Here is a 23,205-nt window from a genome sequence, read left to right on the forward strand (position 1 = left end):
TATCCACCTTTTTTGCGGTTGTTCATCGGCATGACCATTTGCGGTACAGTAGTACCTTTTCGTCCTTCCATCCTTTTTACCTGCTTTCCCAGCTGTGTCAGATTGACTCTTCATTCATTGAAGACGTCATCTTCTCTGCTGCATTTTCTTCCTGTTTCCCCTTTTGGTATAGGACGAGGTGATGGATGGCATCAATCTCATCCCACAGACCGTGACACTCAGTTCGTCCACTCCCTCGTACCGTGACTCCCCCCAAACGCCCCCCTCGCCTCCTCCTCCAACAACTTCCTCTTGATCCCCCTCGCCTTCACTCCAACAAACATGACCATCACCACCCCAATCACCAGTCCCGCGGCCATCAGTCCCACGTTCACGGGCACCGGGTCCCCGTTAAAGGTCTCATGAAGCAAGTAATCCAACCCGGACTGACTGAAATTCAACAGTCCAGCAAAGCAAATAATCGTCCCGTACACGGTGCCGAACGTCCTGAAGCCGAAGACCTTGGCCGAGTAATCGGATACAGCGGTGTAGTAGAACGGTCTGTACAAAACAAAAAGGCAGACGTTGGCGTAAGCGGCGAGCATGGAGTGCGTGATGATGCCGAGAATGCCGATGGTGGTGGCGGTCGCGACGAGGGTGGTGAGGACGGTGAGGGTGGAGGTGCGGTCGAGGATGGCGCCGATGAAGGGGATGGAGAGGATGCCGCCGAGGGGGAGGGCGAGGTCGAAGAAATCGTTTACGCGCTCGGCGAGAGCAGGGGAGGAGAGGAGGGCGGCGTATTGTACCCGGATGGTGGCGACGAAGTAGTTGATGCGTGTCATTTGGACGACTTGGGGGGTGTTAGTATGGGAGGTCAAAAGGAGGGGGAAAACAGATAGGGGAGGGGAAAGAAGGGGAAGGGGAGACGTACCGGTAAACAAGCAAATAAGGATAAACCAAGGAGACTTAATCTGCTCCCAAGCGGTATAAGCATGCATGACACCCCAAACTCCCGAGATCTCGTTCTTGCGCTCTTCCTTCCTGGCTTGTTTATCGGCCTTGGTAGTTCCGAGCAACTCCTGGATACCCGAGACCACCTCGGCGCGATGCTGTCTCTCCTCTTCGTGGAGCAAGGCAGTCTCCTCGTCGATCTGGTCGTAGGGCTCCAGGTCCGCGGTGATGGGCTCCTCGATCTCCTCCACTAGTTCACCAACGGTTTTGTAGGATTGTGCAGGCATTAGGACGAATTGAATGACGACGATGGCGGCTGGGACGACCAGGTAGGCGAGGAAGAAGCTCTGGTGGCCAAAGGTTTCGTTGGTTTGTTCGTAGATGACGCGGTATATCAGGAACAGAGCGCTCGAGGCGTCGAAGGCGCCTGTCAGGAGGGCGAGGATCAAGCCGGAGTTCTTGGGGAAGGCATTGGACAGCTGGAAGGACGAGATATAGGTAAACGGTCCGCCGAGGGCCAGGAAGAGGTATCCGAATAGCAGGCCGTCAAAGGGTAATTTGTTCTCGAAGGACATGAACAAAGCACCGATAGCGAGGAAGAAAGCTCCCAGTAGACTGCAGACACGGGGACCATAGCGATCCAGGATGGCGCCGACGGGAAGGGCAGCGACGTTGGTAGCCACGGCGGCCGTGGTAAACATAAGGTTTAGATGGATCTCGACGCATGTGTCTTCGCTGATGGCGTCCTCATCGTTAGGATCGACGCGGCAGACATCTTGGTAGGCACCCTCTCGTTTTAGGACGGGCTTGATGGCGGCATAGCCGAAGACGATTCCGGCGGCAAAGAGGCAGTATATGACGGCGACTACGACTTGGACTATATGGAGAAGAAGAAGAGACATATGGTCAGTATCACATGCTTGGATAAGTTTGGGGGTACAGATGACATACGCGTTCTCTTCCACCTTGGTACTTCAAAGGCACCTACGGCCTGGATCTGTTCCAAAGCTGGAGGATCCCATGATGGCGGGAGAGGGTTGAAGCTGATCTTGCGGGCACGAGTCGAGGCATCCGAGCTTCTCCTAGATCGGTTTTCTGTGAGGAGAGGAGCAAAGGTCTCCAACGAGGAGACACGGTTCAGAGACATGGCGAAGACGGTAAGAGGTATGGGTAGGACGGGGACAAGGGGAAGAGAGAAGGGTGGAGCTGGAGGGCTCGAGGGTCTCACGGTTCCCTTATACACGGTCACGATGAAGCAATAGAAGGAAAAGGACGAGTCGTAAGAAGACGAGGGTAACCTAGGACGAGGAGGAGGGGTAGATGAAATTTTGAACAAGGCTAAGGCTAGAAGGGCCGGCACCGGCCTGGCTTGGCGTTGATCCGGGGAAGACGGGGGAGTTAGAAGTGACGTCGTTGAAGTTGCATATGTCCGCGGTGGGAGACGGGGCAGGAGACAAGGATGGCGCGTAGGAGTGCCTACTATTTCCCACCTTATCTTGAGAAATATATAGGTCGAATGTAGGAGATATGGAAAACAGGACTGTCTTCTCTTGAAGCAGAACAAAAGTAGAAAAGAAACAGGAAAGTAGACATGTTCAACAGGGTGGCTGTGGTCGAGGCGAGTTCCTTTGACACACACGCATTCACCTTCCCGTCCTGTTCGTCACTTGACGTCTCTCACTCAACACCAGCCTCTCTCTCACGAACCAAACAAAAGTCTCCAATTGAAACCAATTGACAAATCCCTTTTCGTGGGGGACAAGAGTCTGGGGTTTGTGCTCCCTGATCTCTGGTCTTTTGAGGAGCAGTGTGAATCTCTGTTCGGGATGAAGCCAGGGCATGCAGCATTGGACATGTTGTTGGATTGGCGAGAATTGGCACTGTAACGACCAGGGCAAATCAGGCATCCCGTGCCAGCCGCAGGCCAGGTGATGGCTAGAATCCAGTGTAGCGTCTAACAACCCGAACCACCATTGCACATGCACCGCAGCTCACCACTGCAGGGACAGACTCGAGAAGGTGTTCATCCAAGGAGGAGAAACCTGTTCGCTTGGTTCCGAACACATGATTTCTGTCGACTCAAGATGAACCAGTGTAGGTGAAGAATTTGACAGCTGAAGAATGGGCAACCTCCAGAGCGAAGATCGGCGGGGTCCGGGTCCGAATCTTGATGAAGAATTTTCAAAGATCAAGTTCACCATCCCAAATTCGATGTTTTGGTGTTCTTGGTGTTTTTGCTAGGTTATGAAGCCTGGAACTGGCCTGGAGCTTGGCTGCAGCAATGGCTTGGAAACTGCTGGGGGACTTCCCGGCCGGCCCCGCTCCCCCGGTTGGCCGCCGTCGTCGAGAGAGATCATGTTTTGGAACACAGCATCAAAACCTCATCCAGTCCCGCACTATAGAGTTGGTGAGACGGCATGGAATGTCTCAAATATTGCAATTTGACAAGTTGGCTGTTTGAGCCGTACTTCAAGAGTGCATTTTTACCGAATGCCAGACGAAAATGACAAGACATCTGAGAAGGTACTGTACTTGTAAGTCTTTACCTTAAGCAGCTCAAGTGGAAGCAAGCACTCATCACATCACAGTCACATGCACCATCCAATGTTGTGACTATGAACCTAACCCAGTACAAACACCAGGTACAAGGGGCTCTTGAAAAGACAACGAAAACTCCAAATTGTCCTTTGTTGGAACTGAGAACAGAATGAAGAGAGACTCTTCAAACAACTTCCCCTACCCCTGGCCCATTGTTTAGGCGCTTTGACCAGGATAGCCCGGGTTAGCCCGGGTTGCCCCGCCATCTAACCAGTGCTATAACATCACGAATCAATAACAAACTGCGGGGGACTCTTTCATCCACAGCTCATCTCACCAACGATACCACAAGACGCGTGTTGTCCTTCATCAACTCGAAAGCTGAAAAGCAAACACTGGGTCTCACGAGATTGCATCATGAGTTCACCCGCAAATAACAGCACACTGGAGTCGGGGTCGGAGTCCTCTGACGCCTGCGACAAAAATCTTTACCACCCTGAGAACCTGACAGGGTGAGCTTGGTGGGCGCTTGCAACCGCTCTCGTCCAATCAAGCCCCCATCTCCAAGCTCATAAGCGCTGCCATGAGAGGCCATCCGAGGCCAATCACAGCTTGTGATGTGAGTGACACTTTATACAGTGAACCAGCGAGCCCGACTGCCGCCCAGGGTTGAAGCCTGACTAACCTTTGCCCCTGGTCTTTTTCTCCATCAAGTGCCTGGCGCCGCCCATGTCAGGTCCCAGTCCAGTCAGTGTGGCCTGCACATCTGGCCGCATATTGATCACCTTGTTCCCGGTCTGGCCCTTTTTCTGATACAAGACGCTTTTGTTTCAACAAGTCCATCTTCAACTGACTTTTTTTGTTTGGCTTGCTTCAGTTTGAGAGACTTCAGCTTGTGACTTGGTTGTGACAAGTTGAGCGCAACGAGGTTGTTGTGTTGTTGATCTTCTTCTGCCTTATCTTTTACTATCCTCACCATCCTCAACACCAAGGAGGGGTAATCACGAACCCCTAAGAGAACTCCAAACGACGAGATCGACAAGTTGGAGATTCAAGAGAACATCCGGAAATAACCCACGCTCGATCAAGAGTGACAAGAGACCGTTTGTCTACCCGAATCCTTCGACACCCCGAAACAACGCCAGCCCGTTGTTGCGCATAGCCGCTCTCCCAAAATAACCACCACTCCTTACCAGATATCTATCCAGACACCAAATCTAGTCAACATGTCTCGACCCCGCGGTATTCCTGATGAGGAACTCTTCATCAGCAGGCCTCGCCCTTCGGATGAGGATTGCGATAGTCCCACCGTTGAGCCGCTGAGAATCTTCAAGCCCATGAGCCCGAAACCACCAGGTGCCGCCGATAAGGCATCTGAGAACCGCTACAAGTACCCCGCCCCGCCAACATCGTCGGCAGCGTCGTCCGTCGCCCCTTTACCCGGCCTCCCGGGCCTACCTCCGTTGCCATCCTTCCCTCTCCCGCCCGGAGCTTCGAGTTCGGCCGCCCCTCTCCCGTACCCGGACGACGACCTCTCTCGACCTACACAGGCCTCCAAGCCAGCCCGAGCACCATACCCCGTCGATGATGTGCGCAGGCCCTCTCCGGCCTCCAGCACTGGGCGCATCTACAGCCCCCCTCCGGCATCCTCGAGCCCCCAGTTACACAACGATACCACTCCGCGGTTGAACATAAGTCCTATTGAGAAGAAGCCTGGTTTGGCGGATAGGCGCGGAGCTGTTCCCAAGCCTCTGCAGAGTCCCGATAGTCCCAATGGGGATGATCTGTTCGCGAAGCCCTTGGGTCGGCCTACCCAGCAGCCAGCCCAGCCTGCGCATCCTGCGCAGAAAATCTCCAATGCCTATCAGCAAAAGCCTTACTACCCTCCTCCCGGAGGTGGCAACGTTCGCAAAAACTCGGAGCCTAGCATTGCTCGTATCTCTTCGACGGCTTCGACTTCGACCACGAGGGCTAGCCGTGGGTCGCCTCCTCCTCCCGAGACACCCATTGTTGAGCCGGGTGTGATCCCAGGAGGCGGAATCGAAGCGCGCTATGCCGCTGCTGGTATTTCGGGGACCGCAACCCTCACGAGTCTCCAGGCGCAAAGTGCGCAAAGTGCGGCGGCTCAGTCGCGTTTGGCGCAATATGGTGGACAGAGACCTCCGTCTCAACCACAGCACGCTCAGTCCCAGCAGCAACCTCAAGCGCAGGCGCAACCGCCTCGTCCTTGGACTCCCACCGAGTCTCCGGATCAACAACCGTTCGGGCCCCCTACCGTCTACCAAGGCGATGCGGTAGCCCAGAACCCTCAGCCAGCGAGGCCCCAGCCCCAGCAGCAGAATAGCTTCAACCTTCCCAAGAACCCCGAGCCCGCGTCCAATGCGCCGGCTGGATCTAGCCTCCAAGTGAGCGTTCTGGAGCAGGACTTCCAGCGCATGCAGGCTTCTACTCCTCCTCCGGCTTACAGCAGTGTCACTCCGAATGCCTCTTCGAGCTACCCAGCTGAGAAACAACGACCGACCCAGGCACATCCGGCCACTGCCAATAACAACAATGCCACTCCGAACCCAACCTCTCGCCCGGCAACAGCTGCTTCTGGAAGCAGTCGGCCAGTGAATACTGCCTCTCCGGCGCCGTCTTCATCCATCCACAAGCCCAAGCCCGTTGCCGTTGTTGCTCCTCAAACTCCGGCGCAACAGCACCCCGGACACCCGGCTTTTGCCAATGAGCCCCAGCAACACCCGGCTCAGGCTGCCCACAATGTCGGACATCCGGCCTTGCAACACACGCCGTCTCTCCTGGCTTCCACTCAGGCACCGCCGCCGTTGCCTGAAGGCTGGATTGCCCACCTTGACCAGAACTCGGGTCAGTACTACTACATCCACCTGGCCACTCAGGCCACGCAATGGGAATTCCCCAAGGGTCCCAACCCCATCACCCACGAAGCGGCGCCCTTGTCTCCCACGGCGTCAACCTACGGCAACCCTCTTGCCTCACCTCTCCTCGGCGGCAAGGCCGGTTTAGCCTCTCCCATGTTCCACCCCCAGACCCCCGGCTACGCCGAGAGCATCATGACCGTCGCCTCCGCCGCTCCCTCGGGCTTCACCGGCCCGCCCCCCAGCGCCGGCGTAGACATGTACAAAATCATGCCCACCAACGGCGTCTACTTCGGCCCCTACCTGCGCTACGTCAACATGGACCTGGAAAAGGGCATCTGGCACGGCAGCATCATGATCGTGACGGACGCGCCCCAACCTCCCACCATCCACATCCACCTCAGCGTCGACCTCTCCCCGAACCCGCGCCAGCTGATCCCGCACAACATCTGGACGCACCAGCGCTGGGTGTTCTACAAGTACGACATGGACCTGCAAATGTCCGAGCACGGCACCGAACGCTGGACCTATGCCGTCACCTCGCACCTCGGCTGCACGCGCTACGAGTTCATCGTCGCGGGCCGGTACGAGACCGGGTGGCGGATGATTGCGCATTCCGGGAATGACTTTGCTCCCTCTACAAACCAGAACGAGCGCGCCAAGCTCGGCGGGGTGGGCTTTATGTGGAAGGATATCCTCCAGAAGAACGTCGAGTGCGGCGGGTTTCATGTCCAGCTAGGTCTGGGCGACCAGATTTATGGTGATCGACTCTGGCGCGAGGTGCCTATCCTCAAGCAATGGCTTAGCATCGCCGGGAGAGAAAACAGGAAGAATGTCCCTTGGACGGCGAGACACGAGGAAGATGTTACGCATGCTTACTTCCATTATTACACGAGCCACTTTGATCAACCCTTCATGCGCGAGGCGTTTGCGCAGATTCCGCATGTCTTGCAGATCGATGACCACGATATCTTTGATGGGTTTGGAAGTTATCCGGAGTACATGCAGTCGTCGGCGATTTTCAAGAATATTGGTCGCATCGCTATAGACATGTACCTCCTCTTCCAGCACCACACCACCGTCGAAATGCTCCGCAATGTCTCATCGGACATGGACCTCTTCACCATCACCGGCGCAGGATGGCATTTCGTCAAGTACCTCGGTCCCGCCGTCGTCATCGTCGGTCCAGACTGCCGCTCCGAACGCACACAAACGCGCGTGATGGCCGGTCCTACCTACCAAGGTCTGTTTCCAAAGGTGGCTATGTTGCCGCCTAGCGTGCAGCATTGTATCTGGATGCTATCCGTGCCCGTGGTTTACCCGCGCTTGGAAACGGTGGAGACGCTGGCGAATACGTTTGCGACGGGCAAGAAGGCGGTTAATACGACGTATAACTTGCTGGGCAAGGTGACGAGCTCGGTGGCGGGTGTGGTGGGTGGTAAAGAGGTGGTGGCGCACGGGTTTAAGGAAGTGAAAAGGGCGGTGGGGAAGAGTGGGTTGATGGGCAATGTGCTGAATCAGTTTGGCGAGTTTGATATCGCGGAGGAGTTGAAGGATTTGTGGACGCATGAGAGTAAGGATTTGGAGAGGACCTACCTTGTTCGAACACTACAAGGAATCGCCCAGCAGAAGGGGATTAGGATGACGTTTTTGTCTGGTGGTATGTTTCTTTTTTATTTTATATTTTTTTTTTCTTTCTTCTCTCCCGTTCCTCACTAACATTCGGCTGTCAATCAAGACGTCAACAGCGCAGGCGCCGGCCTCCTGCACGACCCCTCCCACCCTTCCGACCACAAAACCATGTACCAACTAATCACCTCCCCCATCGTCGCCGCCCCCTGCTCCTCCTACTTGCTCAAAGCCCTCCACTCCGGCTCCAACTCCAACAAATTGCTTTATGTGCCCCTAAACGGCCACAAATCCACCCACGAAGTCTCCGACACCAAGGAGGACATGATGGAGATCTTCCATACCGATGCGAGCGGGGCAGCGAGGGAGTATAAGAAACTCATGGCGAGGAGGAATTATGTCGCTATTGTTGCTTATGATCCTGAGGCTGTTGCTGGGGGGATGAATGGTATGCAACAACAACAGAATGGGTATGCTGCCAGCATAGCGAGTGGCGGGAGTGGTGGTGGTTCCGGACTGAATAAACTCAGTTTGGCGGTGGATTTTGTGGTGCAGGGTGATGGGGCGTTTACGGCTACGACCAAGTATGGGCCGGTTATTGTGCCGCATTTGGAGTATGGGCATTAGGTTAGTTTAGTTGAGTATGTAGTACTGGTATGGTTGGTGCTGAATGGGTAGGAGCGTTTGATGTTGTTGTTTGGATATGAATGGATGGCGGGCGGGCGGTCTGTTGCTTTGTTCTGCGTTTGGATAGCGGGGTGAAAGCGTGGTGGAGAGGAGAGCGTCGTGATCGCTTTTTGTTCTGTTCTGTTCTGTTCTGCTGTATGATGATCTGCAGCCCAGCTGGATGTTTTGAGATACTTACTTCCTTTATATACCAACTTCTTCTTGTTCCTGCTCAAATACTTTACGAAGACCGGTGTCTGTCGGCATTGTTCTCTTAACATACGATATAGTACAGCCAGTCAGCTGTTGAAGTTTCTGATGTTGATATTTATGGACGATAGATACATCATGGTACCTAGTGACTGAGCGGAGAAGGCTACCTAGGTCCGGTGTTCAATATTTACCTAGAGGTATGTTCTCCTCTTGCCGTTTGCAGACTGAGTCACATACATCCCTTTCTCCTACACAGGTTGTTCCTGTTCGTTACACTCTTTTCATTGATGAGCTTGGCTTGGTTTTTCACGACAAGGATCGATCCCACAGGATGCTTGAAAGACATGAGAAAGTAGGTAATCAAACGTATCACGCACGGCTGAAATGCTTACGTTTTACTGTGCCTAGTTCTAGACCTCGCTCGCTGCGAGATAGGACTGCCTAGTCTAGGCCTGTGAGGTTCGTAGCTGAGTGGCTTCTCTGTTCTCTTTCTGCCTGATTGACTTTTCCTTTTTAGTTCTAGAGGGCCGGTCCAGTCATTCACGTCGATTTCGTTTGTCTAGGTAGGTACAGTACAGTACTCATATTATGGCTGGCTGTTGTAGTTGAGGATGGATGATTGTAGAGAGGACACTTATGAAGTGGAAGTCATGGAACCTCTAACTGTAATTTAAAGAGACCAATCGATGAACTCGATCTCGATCTCACCTACTTGGGGGATGTGTTGCTTTTTTTTTTCTGAGCGGTTATCAATGGAGCATGCGAACGGTAACGGTTTGGATAATGGGGTCGGGTGTCCCTTTATTTTTGCGGACGTTATTGACGAATATGATGATGGAGTGTGTGTTCTAGCTGTTATTGTCGTCTTTCTCTCAAGATTTTTTTCTCTTTCTGCTTTGTATTCCCGATGATTGCTGTCTTGTGGACTGACTCTAGTCAGGTAGTAGCGTATCATGAGTATATCATCGTGCTATGTAGGTGAGTGGTGTTGGCATCATGCATAATGTCACGACTTCTTGTTTTCTTTCCTTTCCTCTCTTCTTTTTATCTTGCGCTCCATGTCTTGTCCCTTCCTTCTTTTTTTTTCCCCCCATCGTTTGGCTAGATAACTAAGGTAGCAAGAAGCTCCCTTGGCCGATATTACCTGGTTCAGAGAGCCCGATATAGACTTTCAGACTAACGTCAGTTCACATGACAACCTGTGCCCAGAGCAAGCTGCTATGCTGTGATTGAGGCCACAACATGAGAAGGATCACAGCCGACTTGACGCCGGAGGAGCAATCCTCAGGGACATCCATCACGCGTAGGAGACGAAGAAGCCGTATATCTGGAAAGAAAAGTAGATCGAAGATATCAAACATATGCCAGAGCTCACGCGAAGACTGGACGTGTGATGCCTTCGAAGTGGTCATTTTGCGAAGTTGAATGCGCCGGAGACTTCCGCTCAGCTTCAACTCTTACATTGATGCTTTCAACCAATGACGACTTATTCCAATGTTCTCCCGGCCTGAACTTTGGGCGTGAAATCCGGCCTCGGCAAGGCCGTTCAACTGAGTAGGAGGGTTGAGACATGAAGATGCAAGTCAGAACTCTTCTGGAAGGGTTGGTTACTGATACCCAACTTTGTGTTTCTCACAGCTTGTATGTGCTGGGTATCACTGACAAGTGTTTAAAGATCTCTTGTCAGGTTTCGAGCACTGACTAAGATCTGTGGTCATGAAGTTGGGTTTTGGGTTTCCATCTGAACTTTCAGTTTCAGGATCAAGACTTTCGGATGACAGATGCCATCGACCCAAAAACCCAATGAGCCAAGCTGCCAACCATCGGATGGAAGAAAAGGCACGCTGCGCTTATTTCAACCTCACGACAGCTTTCAGGCTTACAGATGCCCGATCGGATCTGACGTCGAGGCACATGAACACAGTACTCATCCATGACTGCAGTGGCTTCTTGCTGCTTCACGATAACAGGCAAGCTCGAGCAAGTGATGGCGAGGCGAACAATGCGCGATAAGGATTGGATAGGAGGGGCTCAGAGGGGGGCGATCTGAGGGCGGAGGGAATCTCTGCACCATGTTGAGAAACACACCACCAAAAAAGCCCCTCTTCACGTTCTATTTTGCCTTCTGAGTAACTTCTGATCAGTGACTCTCTGTACACGTGTGGACTCGCTGTTGGGCTTTTGGTGTGGGAGAACAACCAACCAGTGGGAGAGGTTGCCGATTGAACCTTGTGAGGGAAAGAAGTCGGAATGGGCCAATTGAGCGGTGAGACTGATGCAAGGGTAGACTGCCCAGACGAGGACGCAAAAGGGCAGAAAAATACCCACCACTGTACGCCGGTGTAGGCTACTGTACACCACTTCCAGAGCACCCCCGGCTGCACATCATGATTCGGCCGCGGGACGAGGCGCGGGAGTCGGGACATGCTGTGAGACACATACAACTTTGTGTGGTGGTGGTGGTGTTTGTGAGTTGTGCTTGTGAGGGGGAGATGAGGGTGTCTCAGGTGGTGCCGCACTGACTGGCAGGTGGTGAGGAAGAAAAAAGTCGCGTTGAGTCGTCTGGTGGTTCAGCTGGGTTCGAGACATGAGAAAACATCGAATTGGGAAGAGGTCGGGCCCGGCCAATGTGGAGCCTCCAGTTCAAACAATGTTTCGATTCGTGGAGATCCATCCATCCCAAGGTGTCAAGGATGGTAGTATGGCTCCTTCTCCCGCGAGTGGAGAGTGGTTGGCGTGGTGGGAACGTCGTGTTCATCCCAAGCAACGAAATCCCAAGAAATGGAAGGCCCTCTTCACGTCTGCTCCTCACGTCTTCTCTCAAACGCCTTGCTTGTGGTGTTCCTTCCTGCCACCTGAGATCAAATTTGCGGGTCCCAAGTGTATCATCAAACCAATTGGGATTGGTTCACGTAGCAATTGGCAGGATCGGGGTCTTCTGGGTCTTCTGTCTCCACGCAGGGCATCGTCGGTTCGGCGCTTGTTCCTTCCTTCTCAGCTCGTGGAGAGGGACACGGGCAATTCCTGGCTAATTCCATCTGACTGTAACCTTTCTATCTTTCAAAGTCATTTTGAAAAGGGACTCTTCAACACTCAATCAACACCTTGTTCACCACCTCACACACAAACACACACACTCCTTACAGCAGGGCTGAATAGAGTGTCAAGGGTCCAGCCTCATACAACACAACAACAACAACAACAACGACTCTTTACCACTACAACCCATTATACCCCAGAAAATACCAAAATCAATAATTGTTAACGCTGTTCGCTGTTGCGCTCGCTGCCCGGGGGACCCTTCACCAGAAACAGAGAATCCATAATCGAGATCCAAACCCCAGTCCAAACAGTCCCCCCGTCCCCAGCCTCCAACCGAAGCAGCTCTCAGCTCTCAGCTCCGTACGTGTGAATCCATGACAGCAACAACCTCACCAAAAATACACCAAAATACCTATCCAATCCACCATAGTGTCTAGTATCGCGATCGCTTACCACATGCTAGTCGTAGTGTTTTGCAAAAAAGACATATCGATACCCCATTACGCGAAGAAAAGAAGCTTAGACACAAACTGAACGACCGTAACGAATGAACGACACCCCCTACCAATTGCATCAACATCAACGACGCATACACATCGCCAACCGCAAATGAATGGCCCGTAACGAAACACATCATATCTTATACCCAAGCGGTCAACCATGATTCCGCGAGATCAACGCCGCCGGAGCCCCGAGAGGGAGCGCCGCCGACGCGCTGACCGCCGCCATTCCAGAGAACAGCTCGCCGCTGCCGCCCTCGCCGCCGCCGCCGTGGGCCAAACTGCTGCCGCCGGCCCGTCATCCACCCGATCCCGCGCCAACTCCAGCACTTCGTCTTCCGCCGTCACCTCTTCCGACGAAGACAGCGCCCCCAAAAACACGGGATGGGGCTTCCGCTCTTTCTTTTCCTTGGCATCCTCCAAGAAAGTACGGAAGCGCCGATCTTTTCGCAAGAAGAACTACTCCTCGTCTTCCATCGACAGCAACTTGGCCTATGGCGGGTACCAGTCCAGGTCTTCCCTAGAGTCGCAGCGAGGTGCCAGGAGAAGGAGCGGGCCGCAGAGGAAGATTAGCCAGACCTATTCTCAACACTCCCACCACGACAAGGAGTATCAACACAAGGACCAGCCCAAGGATCAGTACAAGGATCATCATCAGTACGAGCCTCAGCATGAGTACCAGCGCCCAGAATATGTGCCCCCGGACCAATATGCGCACTCGGACCAGCACACACCACGACCATATGTGCCCCAGGACCAGTATGCGCACTCGGATCAGCACACACCACGACCATATGTGCCCCAGGACCAGTATGCGCACTCGGACCAGCACACACCACGACCAGAGCATCCACAGCACTCACATGCGCATTCCGAGCCTTACTATCACCACCAGCATCAGCAATACCACCAGCAGCAACCCCATGCTTATCAGCACCCTGCGCAGCACTACCATGACCAGCCCGAACACGATCCAGAGCTCTTTACTCCCGATGGTCGACCTAACTTGGCGCGAACAAAGACCGACGAGGAGATTATCGAACTTGGGCGCAAGATCTCTGACCTTGCTAGGGCCTCCAACCTTCGCGATCTGGAAAGGGCTGGCAAGCAACGTCCATCTCAGCTGGTAGGTGCCGCAACCGCCATCTCCAACTTCCGCCGCCAGAATTCGAGGAGGAATGGACGCCGCGGTCTTGCTCCCTCCAAGTCCAAGCGCAACGAACAAAATGACCATGATCAGGGCTGGGACACGGCTTCGGATTCGGACTCCGATTCGGGTGACAACACGGAGGAGGCCAGCGCTAGTGACTCTGACCTCGCCTATGGCTCAACACCTCAATTCTCGGACGATAAGCTGTCTTCTCCCCCGGCTGCCGCGCCTCCACCACCGACTATCAGCCCCCAGAAACCCTATGTCAGGAACAAGGCCATCGATCCCTCCAAGTTTGGTCCCGTCAACTCCTTGCACGGCCTTGTGACTCCTCTGAATGGGTTTCGATCGACCGAGAACGCGCCTCCACCCCGTCAGTCGAAGCCCTGGCTTAACAGATTCGAGAACGATCCTCTTCCGGATCCCCACAGGTTCGATGCTGTCACCAGTCCAACTCTGGTATCCGGCTCACCTCTGATCACGTCACGACCCGTTTCTGTTGCCATCCAGGCCCCCAAGCCCCGTGTTCCGGTCTCGACACGCGCCCTGGAGGAACACCCCATGCCGCGCCAGAGATCCGCCGATGGTAGGCATCTTGTGGCCGACTCTGCCTTGGCCAAGTCCATTGGAGCTGCAGCTGATAAACATGAAGTGATCCGAGATGACACGCCGCCTTCCAATTACCGACAACATCGCTCACGTGCTTCGTCTCACGTCCAGTCGCATGCTTCCCATACTTCTCATACCTCCCACGTTCCAGTCCATGTCCAAGTACCGCTCCCTACGACCCGTGACCTCGAGTTCGATGATTGGCACGACTTCGAAGACCGCCACAGCCGCCTAACCTCCGATGTTCCCAAGTTTCCCGACCCAGCTGCTGCCGGCGTTGCCGCAGCACTCATTGGAACTGCCCTTTTCCAGGACCGAAACCGACGAGACGACGAAGAGGATCGCAACCTGGACCCCAACCACGTTCTGGCCGAGTACAAGCAACGTGTACAGCAGGAGGAAGAGCGGCGCCGGAAAGCCGAAGAGGCTGAGAAGGAGCGTCTTGAGAAGGAGCGCCAAGAACGGGAGGCCCGTGCTGCCGCCGCCATCAAGCGGGAGCGTGAAGCGCGTGAAGCTCAGGAGGCTGCTGAGCGGGAGGCTCGCGAGAAGAAGGAGGCAGAGGAGCGTGCCGCTGCCGCTACTCTTGAACTCGCCGCGCAGAGGGAGCGCGAAGAGCGGGAAGCGCGTGAGGCCCTTGAGAAGATGCAGAGGGAGGCTGAAGAACGCGCTGCCGCTGCCGCTGCCGCTCAACGGGAACTCGAAGCTCTTGAGAAGGCTCGTCGCGAGGCCCAGGAACGCGAAGTTCAGGAAGCCATTGAGAAGGCCCGCCGTGAAGCGTTGGAACGCGCAGCAGCTGCTGCTGAGCGGGAACGTCAAGAGCGTGAGCATCTAGAGAAAGTCCGTCGTGAGGCGGAGGATCTTGCTATTGCTGCCCGACGAGAGCTCGAGACCCGCGAGTCTGCGCTTGAGGCTGTCGCCAAGGAAGCTAGGCGTCTCCGTGACGAAGCCGATTACCGTGAACAGTACGAACGCCGTGTCCGAGAAGCTCGTGAAATGCAGTACAAGGAGGAGCGACGGATGCATGATGCTCGATATCGCGCTGAAAGGGAGAACATGGTTGTCGATGTTGAGCCCAGGCACCGTAGCACTAGCCGGCAACCGAGGGATGAGTCTCCCGAGGAAAAGCGCTCCAATACAGGTAAGGAGACTGACCGGGAGGAGCATCACCGTCCCAAGCGTGAGGCTGTTACCGTCATCAACGAGCGCGACCTTCCGAAAGACGAGCCTAAGCCCAAGGTCGAAGAGCCAACCCGATCCGTTCCGGAGAAGAAGCGAGAGAGTATGGGCGACACTCTCAACCCGAAGCCCAAGAAGCCCAGCAAGGAGGAGAGACGTGCTAAGCGCGCCGAAACTCTTCGACTCCTCGCCGAAATGCAAAAGGAACTCGAGCTCGAAAAGGAACGGGCAAGGAAGTTGGCCGAGCTTGAAGCCGCTGAGCAGCAACAAGAGAAACCCAAGGACGAGGAACCTCGCAAGTCCAGCCAACCCGTTGTGCCAGAGCCTTCGAAATCCACCAAGGACCAGGTTAGTCGCGACTCCAAGGCAGCTCCAGCTCCAGGACCATCCCCCTCGAAGTCCCCTAAAGGCGTAATTGACCCATTCCAATTTCAGGTTCCGGATGATGCGTTCGCTACACCGGTTTATGCTACCCCGGCTAGGCCACTGACTCCCCAGGTCTACACTGTTCCCGAGCCTGATTTCTCGCCTCCCAAGCGCCGTCAAATGATCCGTCAACTAACCGATGCGGAACTTGAGATTCGCGAGAGAGTGACTCGTCGTGACTCGTTTGAGATCCATCAGCGTCAAGAGGAGATCCGCAGGAGCAGGAACGCATCGGAGCAGCCAACCACCAAAGATGCTGACAAAGCGACCGTTCCCGAGACCGACAAGGAGACTTTGATGGCAGAGGAACCTGAACGTGAGCGGAGCCGAAGCCGTAACCGTGCAGGAAGCCGTGTTCGCGAATCCGAGCCACTACGCGACACGACCGAAGAGCCTGGGCGTACTCGTAGCCGGAGCCGTCAACCCAGTCACGTTCGCGAGGCGGAGCCAAAGCCAGATCCTCAGGCTGAAGCCAACAAGTGGTATCGTGACTACGTTGGCAACCGGCGGGAGGAACGCTTGCGCAGCAGCTCGCCTAGCCGATCAGTCGTGGATAAGTATGACGATGCCCTGTTTGGACCGCCGACACCTGTCATCGTCACAGCGGAACCAACGATCATCACGGCCGAACCTAGCTGGGCCACCGCTGAGCCCGCAGATGATGGAAAGCCCAAGAAGAGCAAGTACGCCGAGCCCAATGCCGATGTGAAGATCGATCATGTCATCTTGCCGAGAGATCTGCATAGGTTCCTCACGCCGGCGGAGGATCACTCCAGTCTTCATGCGCCCACTGGACAGCCGATGTTTACTTCGAGAGATCCGTCGTGTGAGAGGGATAGGCCGTTGTTGAATTTGGTGCTGCCTACGCCAGCGCCCACTCCCACTCCTGAACGTCAACGGAGGGAACGCGCAAGACAAGCCGCCCGCGAGTCCGAGCCGGAACCCGTCACGACCAAGCCTTCCTCCGAGGAACCCTACCTAGCTCCCGCTGCCGCCGAAGAATCGAAGAAGCCGAATTACATCCTTAACGCCCGCGGTGAAATTGAGATCATTGCCCCCACCCCAAAAGATGAGGATAACGAGTCTGTCAAGTCAGATGGGTGGGTGGAGCCCGTGGCTGATACCGGGTTGACGCACGTTGTTGCGGACAGGTCGAGGCAAGCGGCTGTGGAAGCGATCAAGCGCGCATTGCAGCCTAAGAGGAAGGCGAGCAGTGCTTGGGGAGCGCTTGGTGATGCGGTGCTCAAGAAGGTTGCTGAGGATAGGAAGGCCGCTGCTGAGAAGAAGGTCGAGATCCCGGCTGCAGAGGAGAAGAGCCTTGCTCCCGAAGTCGAGAACAAAGTTGAGGTCCCGGCTCCGGTTGTTGAGGCCCCGATCGTCGAAGAGAAGCAGCCTGAAGAGCAGAAATCGCGGGAGCTCCAGCCCCAAACAAAGCCGATCGAGGTTGAAGTTGCTGCGCCAACAAAGAACGAGGTGCGGCCGGACGTTGAATTACCCCGCCAAGCCCCGCATCCCGATCCCGAGCCGCATCCGGAGCCGCACCACGAGGCCGCCCCGGTTCCCGCCATTACCATTCAGGAACCGGAGAGCCCGAAAGCGACTGAAGAGCCCAAGTATGAAGAGGCTAAAGAGGAGCTTAAGGAGGAGGAGCAGGGTGCGCTTCCCGAGGGAGAATCTCATGAAGAGAAAGGAGATGAGGCTACGCGTCAGGTGAGAATTGACCACCATCATAGTGGACGATTACGATTGCTAACCCAGTTACAGATTGTCGATGAACCAACAAGTAGCCCCGTCAATCCCAAGCGCAAGCTCCAGAAAGGCCTCGTAGAACCACCAATCTTCTCTCCTTACCGCCCCACCTTCTCCGATAACTTCGCCGATGTGGTTTGCGGCGAGAATCCGAACCCCGATACTCATGCCGATACCTATACTTGGCGCCGTGATGGCGTGGCAGCGGAGCCCGAGACTCAAACTTCTACGGGTGACGAGTGGGAGTCCCTTCCGCGAAAAGCGGAAATTGACGAGGACGAAGCCACGACGAACCCAGAGAGGACATTCAATCCGGACAACCGAGAGCCACCAGATCATCGGCTGGGGAAGGAGTTCTCGTTTGAGGTTGTGGACCGCGAGAACTCCCAGACCAATTCCTCTGATGAGAATGCGATGGAAGGCGAGAAGGTCGGCACCGAGCACAATGGTGTTTCGGACCGCCGACCAAGCCACGAGTTCATTGATTTCCTGAAGAACCAGACCAATGGCTCGACATCGGACCGCAAGCACGACCACATTATTACCACCACCGAGCTGAACGGCAACAGTGAGGAGCAGTCTTTTTTAGGTAATGCCGGCACCCATGGCGCAGGTGCCGGCTCGGCAGAAGAGTCTGATGCTGCGACCGCTTCTGAGAGCAAGGAAGCGGAGGCCCAGATTCTCCCTCGCCCAAATGCCACCCAGGCCTCCATGGATAGTATCCCCGTCGCTAAGCCTAAGGAGGAGGAGGAGGAGAAATCACACGGCAGCAACGCTGGCTCGGACAGTGCCCCCGAGCCGACCCAACTGCGACACACGGATTCTCGGTTCATCGACCCTGAGGTCCTAGTCCAAAGACCAATCACCCCGGCCATCGACCCCCAATATGGTGATCTTCTTCCTTTGCCTCCTTACCCTACTCTCACGGGACCTGGGTACCGCTACCTTGCAGACTTGCCCTCGCCGCTTAACTTTGATCTCGAACAGCTTCCAGCACTGCCGGAAAGCAGACCTTCTACCCCACCACCTACGTCTGGCTCTCCAAGCAATGCATTCAAGGCTGCCGTAGCAGCAATGATGGGCACCCAATCCATGGTCAGGAGACAGAGGGGTCATACTCGCAGCCGTAGTGCGCTGGACGGTACCACCCCAGTTAGACTACCTAGCCAAACCGCCGTTCCTATCCAGTTTCGGTTGAAGGGGAAGAGGTCCGGGTCAGTGCATTCGCTTCCACCCCCTGACGCCTGGGGGCAGTCACCTGTTTCAAGGCCATTTAGCGCCCATGGTGACGCCACCGCTTCCGGTGGAACTTCCCCGGTCAGGAGCAGGCCGAGGCCGAGCAGCTGGGAGAGCTCGATGAGGGAGATGAAGCCTTTGTATCTTGTGGAACGGAACGCTGCTACTGCTGTGTTGGCGCCGGCTGATACCGAGGAGGCTCTTCCTCCCCCGGAGAGCTTTGAGCTCCCGGAGGATGATGATTTGGACTTGCTGCCTGCTTTGCCGGAGAGTGCGCCGGAAAGTGAGGCGGGGGGTATGTCGCCTGTTGTTGCCCCGGAGACTGAGGCCGAGGATGAAGTTTTGAAGCCCGTGGATCTTTCTACGCCTCAGGTCCCTGAGACTATTGAGACCGTTTTCCCTGCACCGGAGACCGTCAAACTTCCTGTTGACCAAGACCTGGACCTCCTCCCGGCTCTTCCTGAGAGTGACGCTGGCTCACCCATCGCCACCCCTGTGAATCTCTCAAAGGATCTACCCGTTGATGAGGTCCTCGAGCAGGTCCAAGTCCCTAGCCCGGCTCCTGATGAGAAGGCTCTTCCCGCCCCAGAGACCGTCAAGCTCCCCATTGACGAGGATCTGGATTTGCTACCTGCTTTGCCTGAGTCTCCGACCACCGAGAGTGCTGTGCCTGTGGCGGCTTTGCCGGTGTCCGTTCCTGAAGTTTCCGAGGCTTCTGATCTCACAGAGGCGTCCAAGGCGGTTGAAGTCGAGGTCCCAGCTGCTGTATCCGTCCCAGCTGAACAGGTTCTTCGTGCCCCTGCCCCCGAGGCAGTCAAGCTTCCCGTTGATGATGACCTGGATCTTCTTCCTGCTTTGCCCGAGTCCCCGATAACCGAGTCTGCTGTGCCTGTCTCTTTGCCAGCAGTTGCCCCGGAGGTTGTTGAGGAGGCTCCGGCTGCTGATATCCCTGAAGCGGTTGAGGTTCCCAAGGCTATTGAGGTCCCCGCTCCGGTTGAGAGAGATCTTCATCTTCCTTCTCCAGAGACCATCAAGCTCCCCATGGACGAAGACTTGGATCTCCTCCCAGCTCTACCGGAGAGTGGCCCTTCTTCACCTACTCTTCCTGAGCCAGACTCACCTGTCTCCGTTGTCAAGTCCGAGCTGGAAGCTGTATCCGCCCCGGTGGAGGAAGCCATCCCTGCCTTGGAGACCGTCAAGATCCCAGAGGACATCGAGCTTCCTGTTGATGAGGATCTGGATCTCCTTCCCGCTTTGCCTGATAGCATTGCTTCGTCTCCGACTACTGAGACCATGCCCGTCTCTCTGCCGATCTTGGCCCCAGAGGTTGCCGAGGAAATGGAGGAGAAACCGAAGGCCGTCCAAGTCCCAACCACCGTGGCTCGAGAAATCTTGGCTCCGGAGGCTGTTAAGCTTCCTGTTGATGAGGATCTGGATTTACTTCCAGCTCTGCCTGACTCTCCGGCAGTCGAGACTACGCCTTCTTTCTCAGTCCCGGCACCCGAAATTGAAGAGACCTCGAAGGCTATCGAGACACCGCAGACCATTGAAGTCCCGGTTTCTGTCGCTCCAGCTCCCGAGACTGTCTCGCTACCGGTCGATGAGGATCTCGATCTTCTGCCTGCGCTCCCGGACAGTCTTACTACTTCCCCGACAACTGAGACTATGCCATCCCTGCCTTTCGTGGAGGAAGTAGTTGAGGAGACGTCGAAGGCCGTTGAGCGTGAGGTCCCGGTTCCGGAAAACATCAAGCTTCCAGTCGATGAAGATCTCGATCTCCTCCCCGCTCTACCAGACAGCATCGCTACCTCTCCGACGGTCGAGGCTGCCCCATCTCTACCTGTTCTGGCCCCCGAAGTTGCAGACGCGCCCAAGGAGATACAGGTTACTCCCGAGACCATCACACTGCCGGTTGACGAGGATCTTGATCTCCTGCCCGCACTTCCTGCAAGTGGCAATACTTCCCCAGAGAGAAGCACTTCTCCCATTCTCGAGAAGGCCGCCTCGCCTGTCATTATTCCTGAGCCCGAGACAGTAGCGCTACCTGTTGACGAAGACTTGGACTTGCTTCCCGCGCTTCCTGAAAGCAGTCCGGCGTCACCCACGAAGGAACATGCCTCTCTCGCTACATCGCCGTTTATTGCTCCTGCCGTTGAGAGGGAGATAGATAACGAGGCTGAGCTTGTTTCGGAAGTTAGCCGTGAATTGGAGGTACCCAAGGAGCCTATGCCTGAGCCGGAGACCATTTCATTGCCGGTTGACGAAGACTTGGACCTTTTGCCCGCTCTCCCGGAGAGTGCTCCTGCTTCGCCTACTAAGGAGCATGCTTCACTTGCTACTTCACCGGTCGCTTCCCCTGCGCTTCTCAAAGAAATTGAGCCTGAGGCTGTCTCATTACCGGTTGACGAAGATTTGGACCTCCTACCTGCTCTTCCCGAGAGCGGTCCAGCTTCTCCGGCATTGGAGTATGTTTCCCGTTCCGCTTCTCCAGTGGCTCACGTGCTCGAGAAGGAGCCTGTTTCTGAGGCTATCTCTGAGACTGTCCGTGAAATTGTCCCTGAGCCCGAGAATGTAGCACTTCCTGTGGATCAAGATTTGGATTTACTTCCTGCTCTTCCTGAGAGTGGCCCTGCTTCGCCTACTAAGGAATATGCTTCCCTTGCTACCTCGCCGGTTATTGAAGCGGTCGTCGAAAAGGATTTTGTCCCGAGTGTCATTTCCGAGGTCGTGCCTGAACTCTTGCCGCTCCCGGTTGATCAAGACTTGGATCTTCTTCCGGCCCTGCCTGAGAGTGGGCCTGCCTCACCTACCAAGGAACACGCTTCGCTTGCCACTTCCCCGGTTATTGAAGCAGTCGTTGAGCCCATCATCGAAAAGGAGCATGCTGTTGAGACCATTCCTGAGGTTGAGGTTATCCCCGAGCTTCTACCACTTCCGGTAAACGAGGACTTGGACCTCCTCCCAGCCCTCCCAGCAAGTGCTCCTGCCTCACCTACTAAGGAGCTTGCTTTCCCGGTCTCTTCTCCGGTTGAAATCCCCGAATCTGCTCCCGAGGTTATTCCCGAGGACGTTTCAAAGGCCCTCCCACTTGAAGTTGTTCCTGAACTCCTGCCACTCCCGACCGACCAGGATTTAGATCTTCTCCCCGCTCTTCCTGAGAGTGGTCCCAGCTCCCCTGTGTCAAGGGAGTTTGCAACGCCTGTGGCCCAGCTCAAGGATATTTCAGTCGACAAAGAGATTGACGAGCCATCCAAAGACTCGGAGGACGGCTTGTCAATCACCATCCCCGAACCCGAGTCCGTGCCGCTTCCAGCTGAGTCTGATGATGGTCTCTGGGCCTTGCCTTCCCTGCCCGAGAGCCGCGCCGGTTCGGGATACGCTTCACCTGTCACCGCTACTATTCCGAGTGTTCATGAGGTTGAAGAGGTCTCATCACCCGTCAAGGCCATCGAAGAGACTTCCGAGCTACCCATCTCCGTCAGCCCCGAGACTGTCCGCCTGCCATCTGACGACGGTCTTTGGGCCATGCCTTCTTTGCCTGAAAGCCGCGAGGGATCAGGATACGCTTCGCCAGTTGCGGCAATGCCTACTCTGGGTGTTGAGCCGCCCATGCGGGATCTTGACGAGTACTTCCCTGTGCTGGATACCTTGCCTCAACTGCCCGCTGATGAGGATCTCGATCTCTTACCTGCTCTACCCGATAGCCCTGCTCTACCCGATAGCCGTAGCGAGTCTCCTGAAATTGCTCAGCCCTCGACGCCGAAGGTTGAACAAGCCGTCAGCGACCAAATCGACAAGGCTGTCAATATCCCAGCCATTGAGCGCAGTCTCCCAGACCCGGAATCGGTCTCTTTGCCTGTGGATGAAGATCTTGAGCTCCTACCTGAGCTTCCGGAGAGTAGGAACGAGTCGCCTGAGCCGCAACCTGAGACTATCCCAGTTGTTATTCATGAGCAATCTGAAGAGGAGAAGGAGCGGGATTTGTCCAAGTTGCCAGCTCTGCCTGTTGATGAGGATTTGGATGTCTTGCCCGCGCTGCCTGAGAGCAGAAATGATTCTCCTGAGCCCGAGCCTTCTTCATTGCCCAAGGCTGTTTCTCCAGAGCTTCTACCTCTTCCCACTGACGAAGACTTGGATCTTCTTCCTGAACTGCCGGAGAGCCGGGGCAGTACTCCCGACCAAGAGTCTGCATTGCCTGTCGTTGCACCACGATCTCCGGTTGTTGAGGAAGCTGTCAAGGATGTCACCCAAGTCCCTGGTGCCGAAGAGGACCTCTCGCAGTTGCCGGCTCTGCCCTTCGACGAAGATCTGGATATCCTTCCTGCCTTGCCAGACTCCCCTGCAGTTGACAACTTCCCTGAAGAGGAGGCCACCCAGGCCAGCCAGCTACTCGAGGAGGTGTTCACACAGCCTGCTTGGGAAGAGACGCAACCCACTCAACTGTCCGACATGGTCGAGGAAGACT

At 55.3% G+C, this 23,205-nt stretch overlaps 4 protein-coding genes across 4 annotated transcripts in view; 3 read left to right on the top strand and 1 right to left on the bottom strand.

Moving 5' to 3' along the window:
* Nucleotides 1–218: 218 nt before the first annotated feature.
* On the bottom strand, nt 219–2,077 carry B0H65DRAFT_545359 (major facilitator superfamily domain-containing protein; the record flags this gene model as incomplete). Its single annotated transcript, XM_062829368.1, has 3 exons — nt 219–829; nt 911–1,807; nt 1,882–2,077. 3 exons carry the CDS (start codon nt 2,075–2,077, stop codon nt 219–221), a joined length of 1,704 nt encoding a protein of 567 aa, XP_062687525.1.
* A 2,494-nt stretch (nt 2,078–4,571) lies between these two features.
* Nucleotides 4,572–8,826, top strand: B0H65DRAFT_69354 (uncharacterized protein). The gene is made up of 2 exons (XM_062831282.1): nt 4,572–8,004; nt 8,083–8,826. Exons 1-2 carry the CDS (start codon nt 4,695–4,697, stop codon nt 8,598–8,600), a joined length of 3,828 nt encoding a protein of 1,275 aa, XP_062687526.1. The 5' UTR covers nt 4,572–4,694; the 3' UTR covers nt 8,601–8,826.
* A 2,326-nt stretch (nt 8,827–11,152) lies between these two features.
* B0H65DRAFT_69343 (uncharacterized protein) lies at nt 11,153–12,390 on the top strand. The gene is made up of 2 exons (XM_062831281.1): nt 11,153–12,254; nt 12,364–12,390. Exon 1 carries the CDS (start codon nt 11,440–11,442, stop codon nt 12,115–12,117), a length of 678 nt encoding a protein of 225 aa, XP_062687527.1. The 5' UTR covers nt 11,153–11,439; the 3' UTR covers nt 12,118–12,254; nt 12,364–12,390.
* A 164-nt stretch (nt 12,391–12,554) lies between these two features.
* Nucleotides 12,555–23,205, top strand: part of B0H65DRAFT_414873 (uncharacterized protein) — a gene marked incomplete at both ends in the record, with an annotated part of 31,876 nt that continues 21,225 nt past the window's right edge. The window contains 4 exons of the mRNA XM_062823951.1: nt 12,555–13,190; nt 13,242–17,465; nt 17,520–19,964; nt 20,154–23,192. Of these exons, the coding sequence (XP_062687528.1) occupies nt 12,555–13,190; nt 13,242–17,465; nt 17,520–19,964; nt 20,154–23,192 (10,344 nt within the window). The remainder of the gene's footprint in view (nt 13,191–13,241; nt 17,466–17,519; nt 19,965–20,153; nt 23,193–23,205) is intronic.

The sequence above is a fragment of the Neurospora tetraspora genome (genome assembly GCF_033439725.1).
Source record: "Neurospora tetraspora strain CBS 560.94 chromosome Unknown B0H65scaffold_1, whole genome shotgun sequence".
Taxonomy (NCBI): domain Eukaryota; kingdom Fungi; phylum Ascomycota; class Sordariomycetes; order Sordariales; family Sordariaceae; genus Neurospora; species Neurospora tetraspora.

Bases quoted from the DNA above. Each gene is read 5' to 3' on its own strand.
- B0H65DRAFT_69354 (XM_062831282.1), top strand. From the start codon at position 4,695: ATGTCTCGACCCCGCGGTATTCCTGATGAGGAACTCTTCATCAGCAGG. The intron at 8,005-8,082 runs GTATGTTTCTTT...CTGTCAATCAAG, and splicing joins GATGACGTTTTTGTCTGGTG to ACGTCAACAGCGCAGGCGCC.
- B0H65DRAFT_69343 (XM_062831281.1), top strand. From the start codon at position 11,440: ATGAGAAAACATCGAATTGGGAAGAGGTCGGGCCCGGCCAATGTGGAG.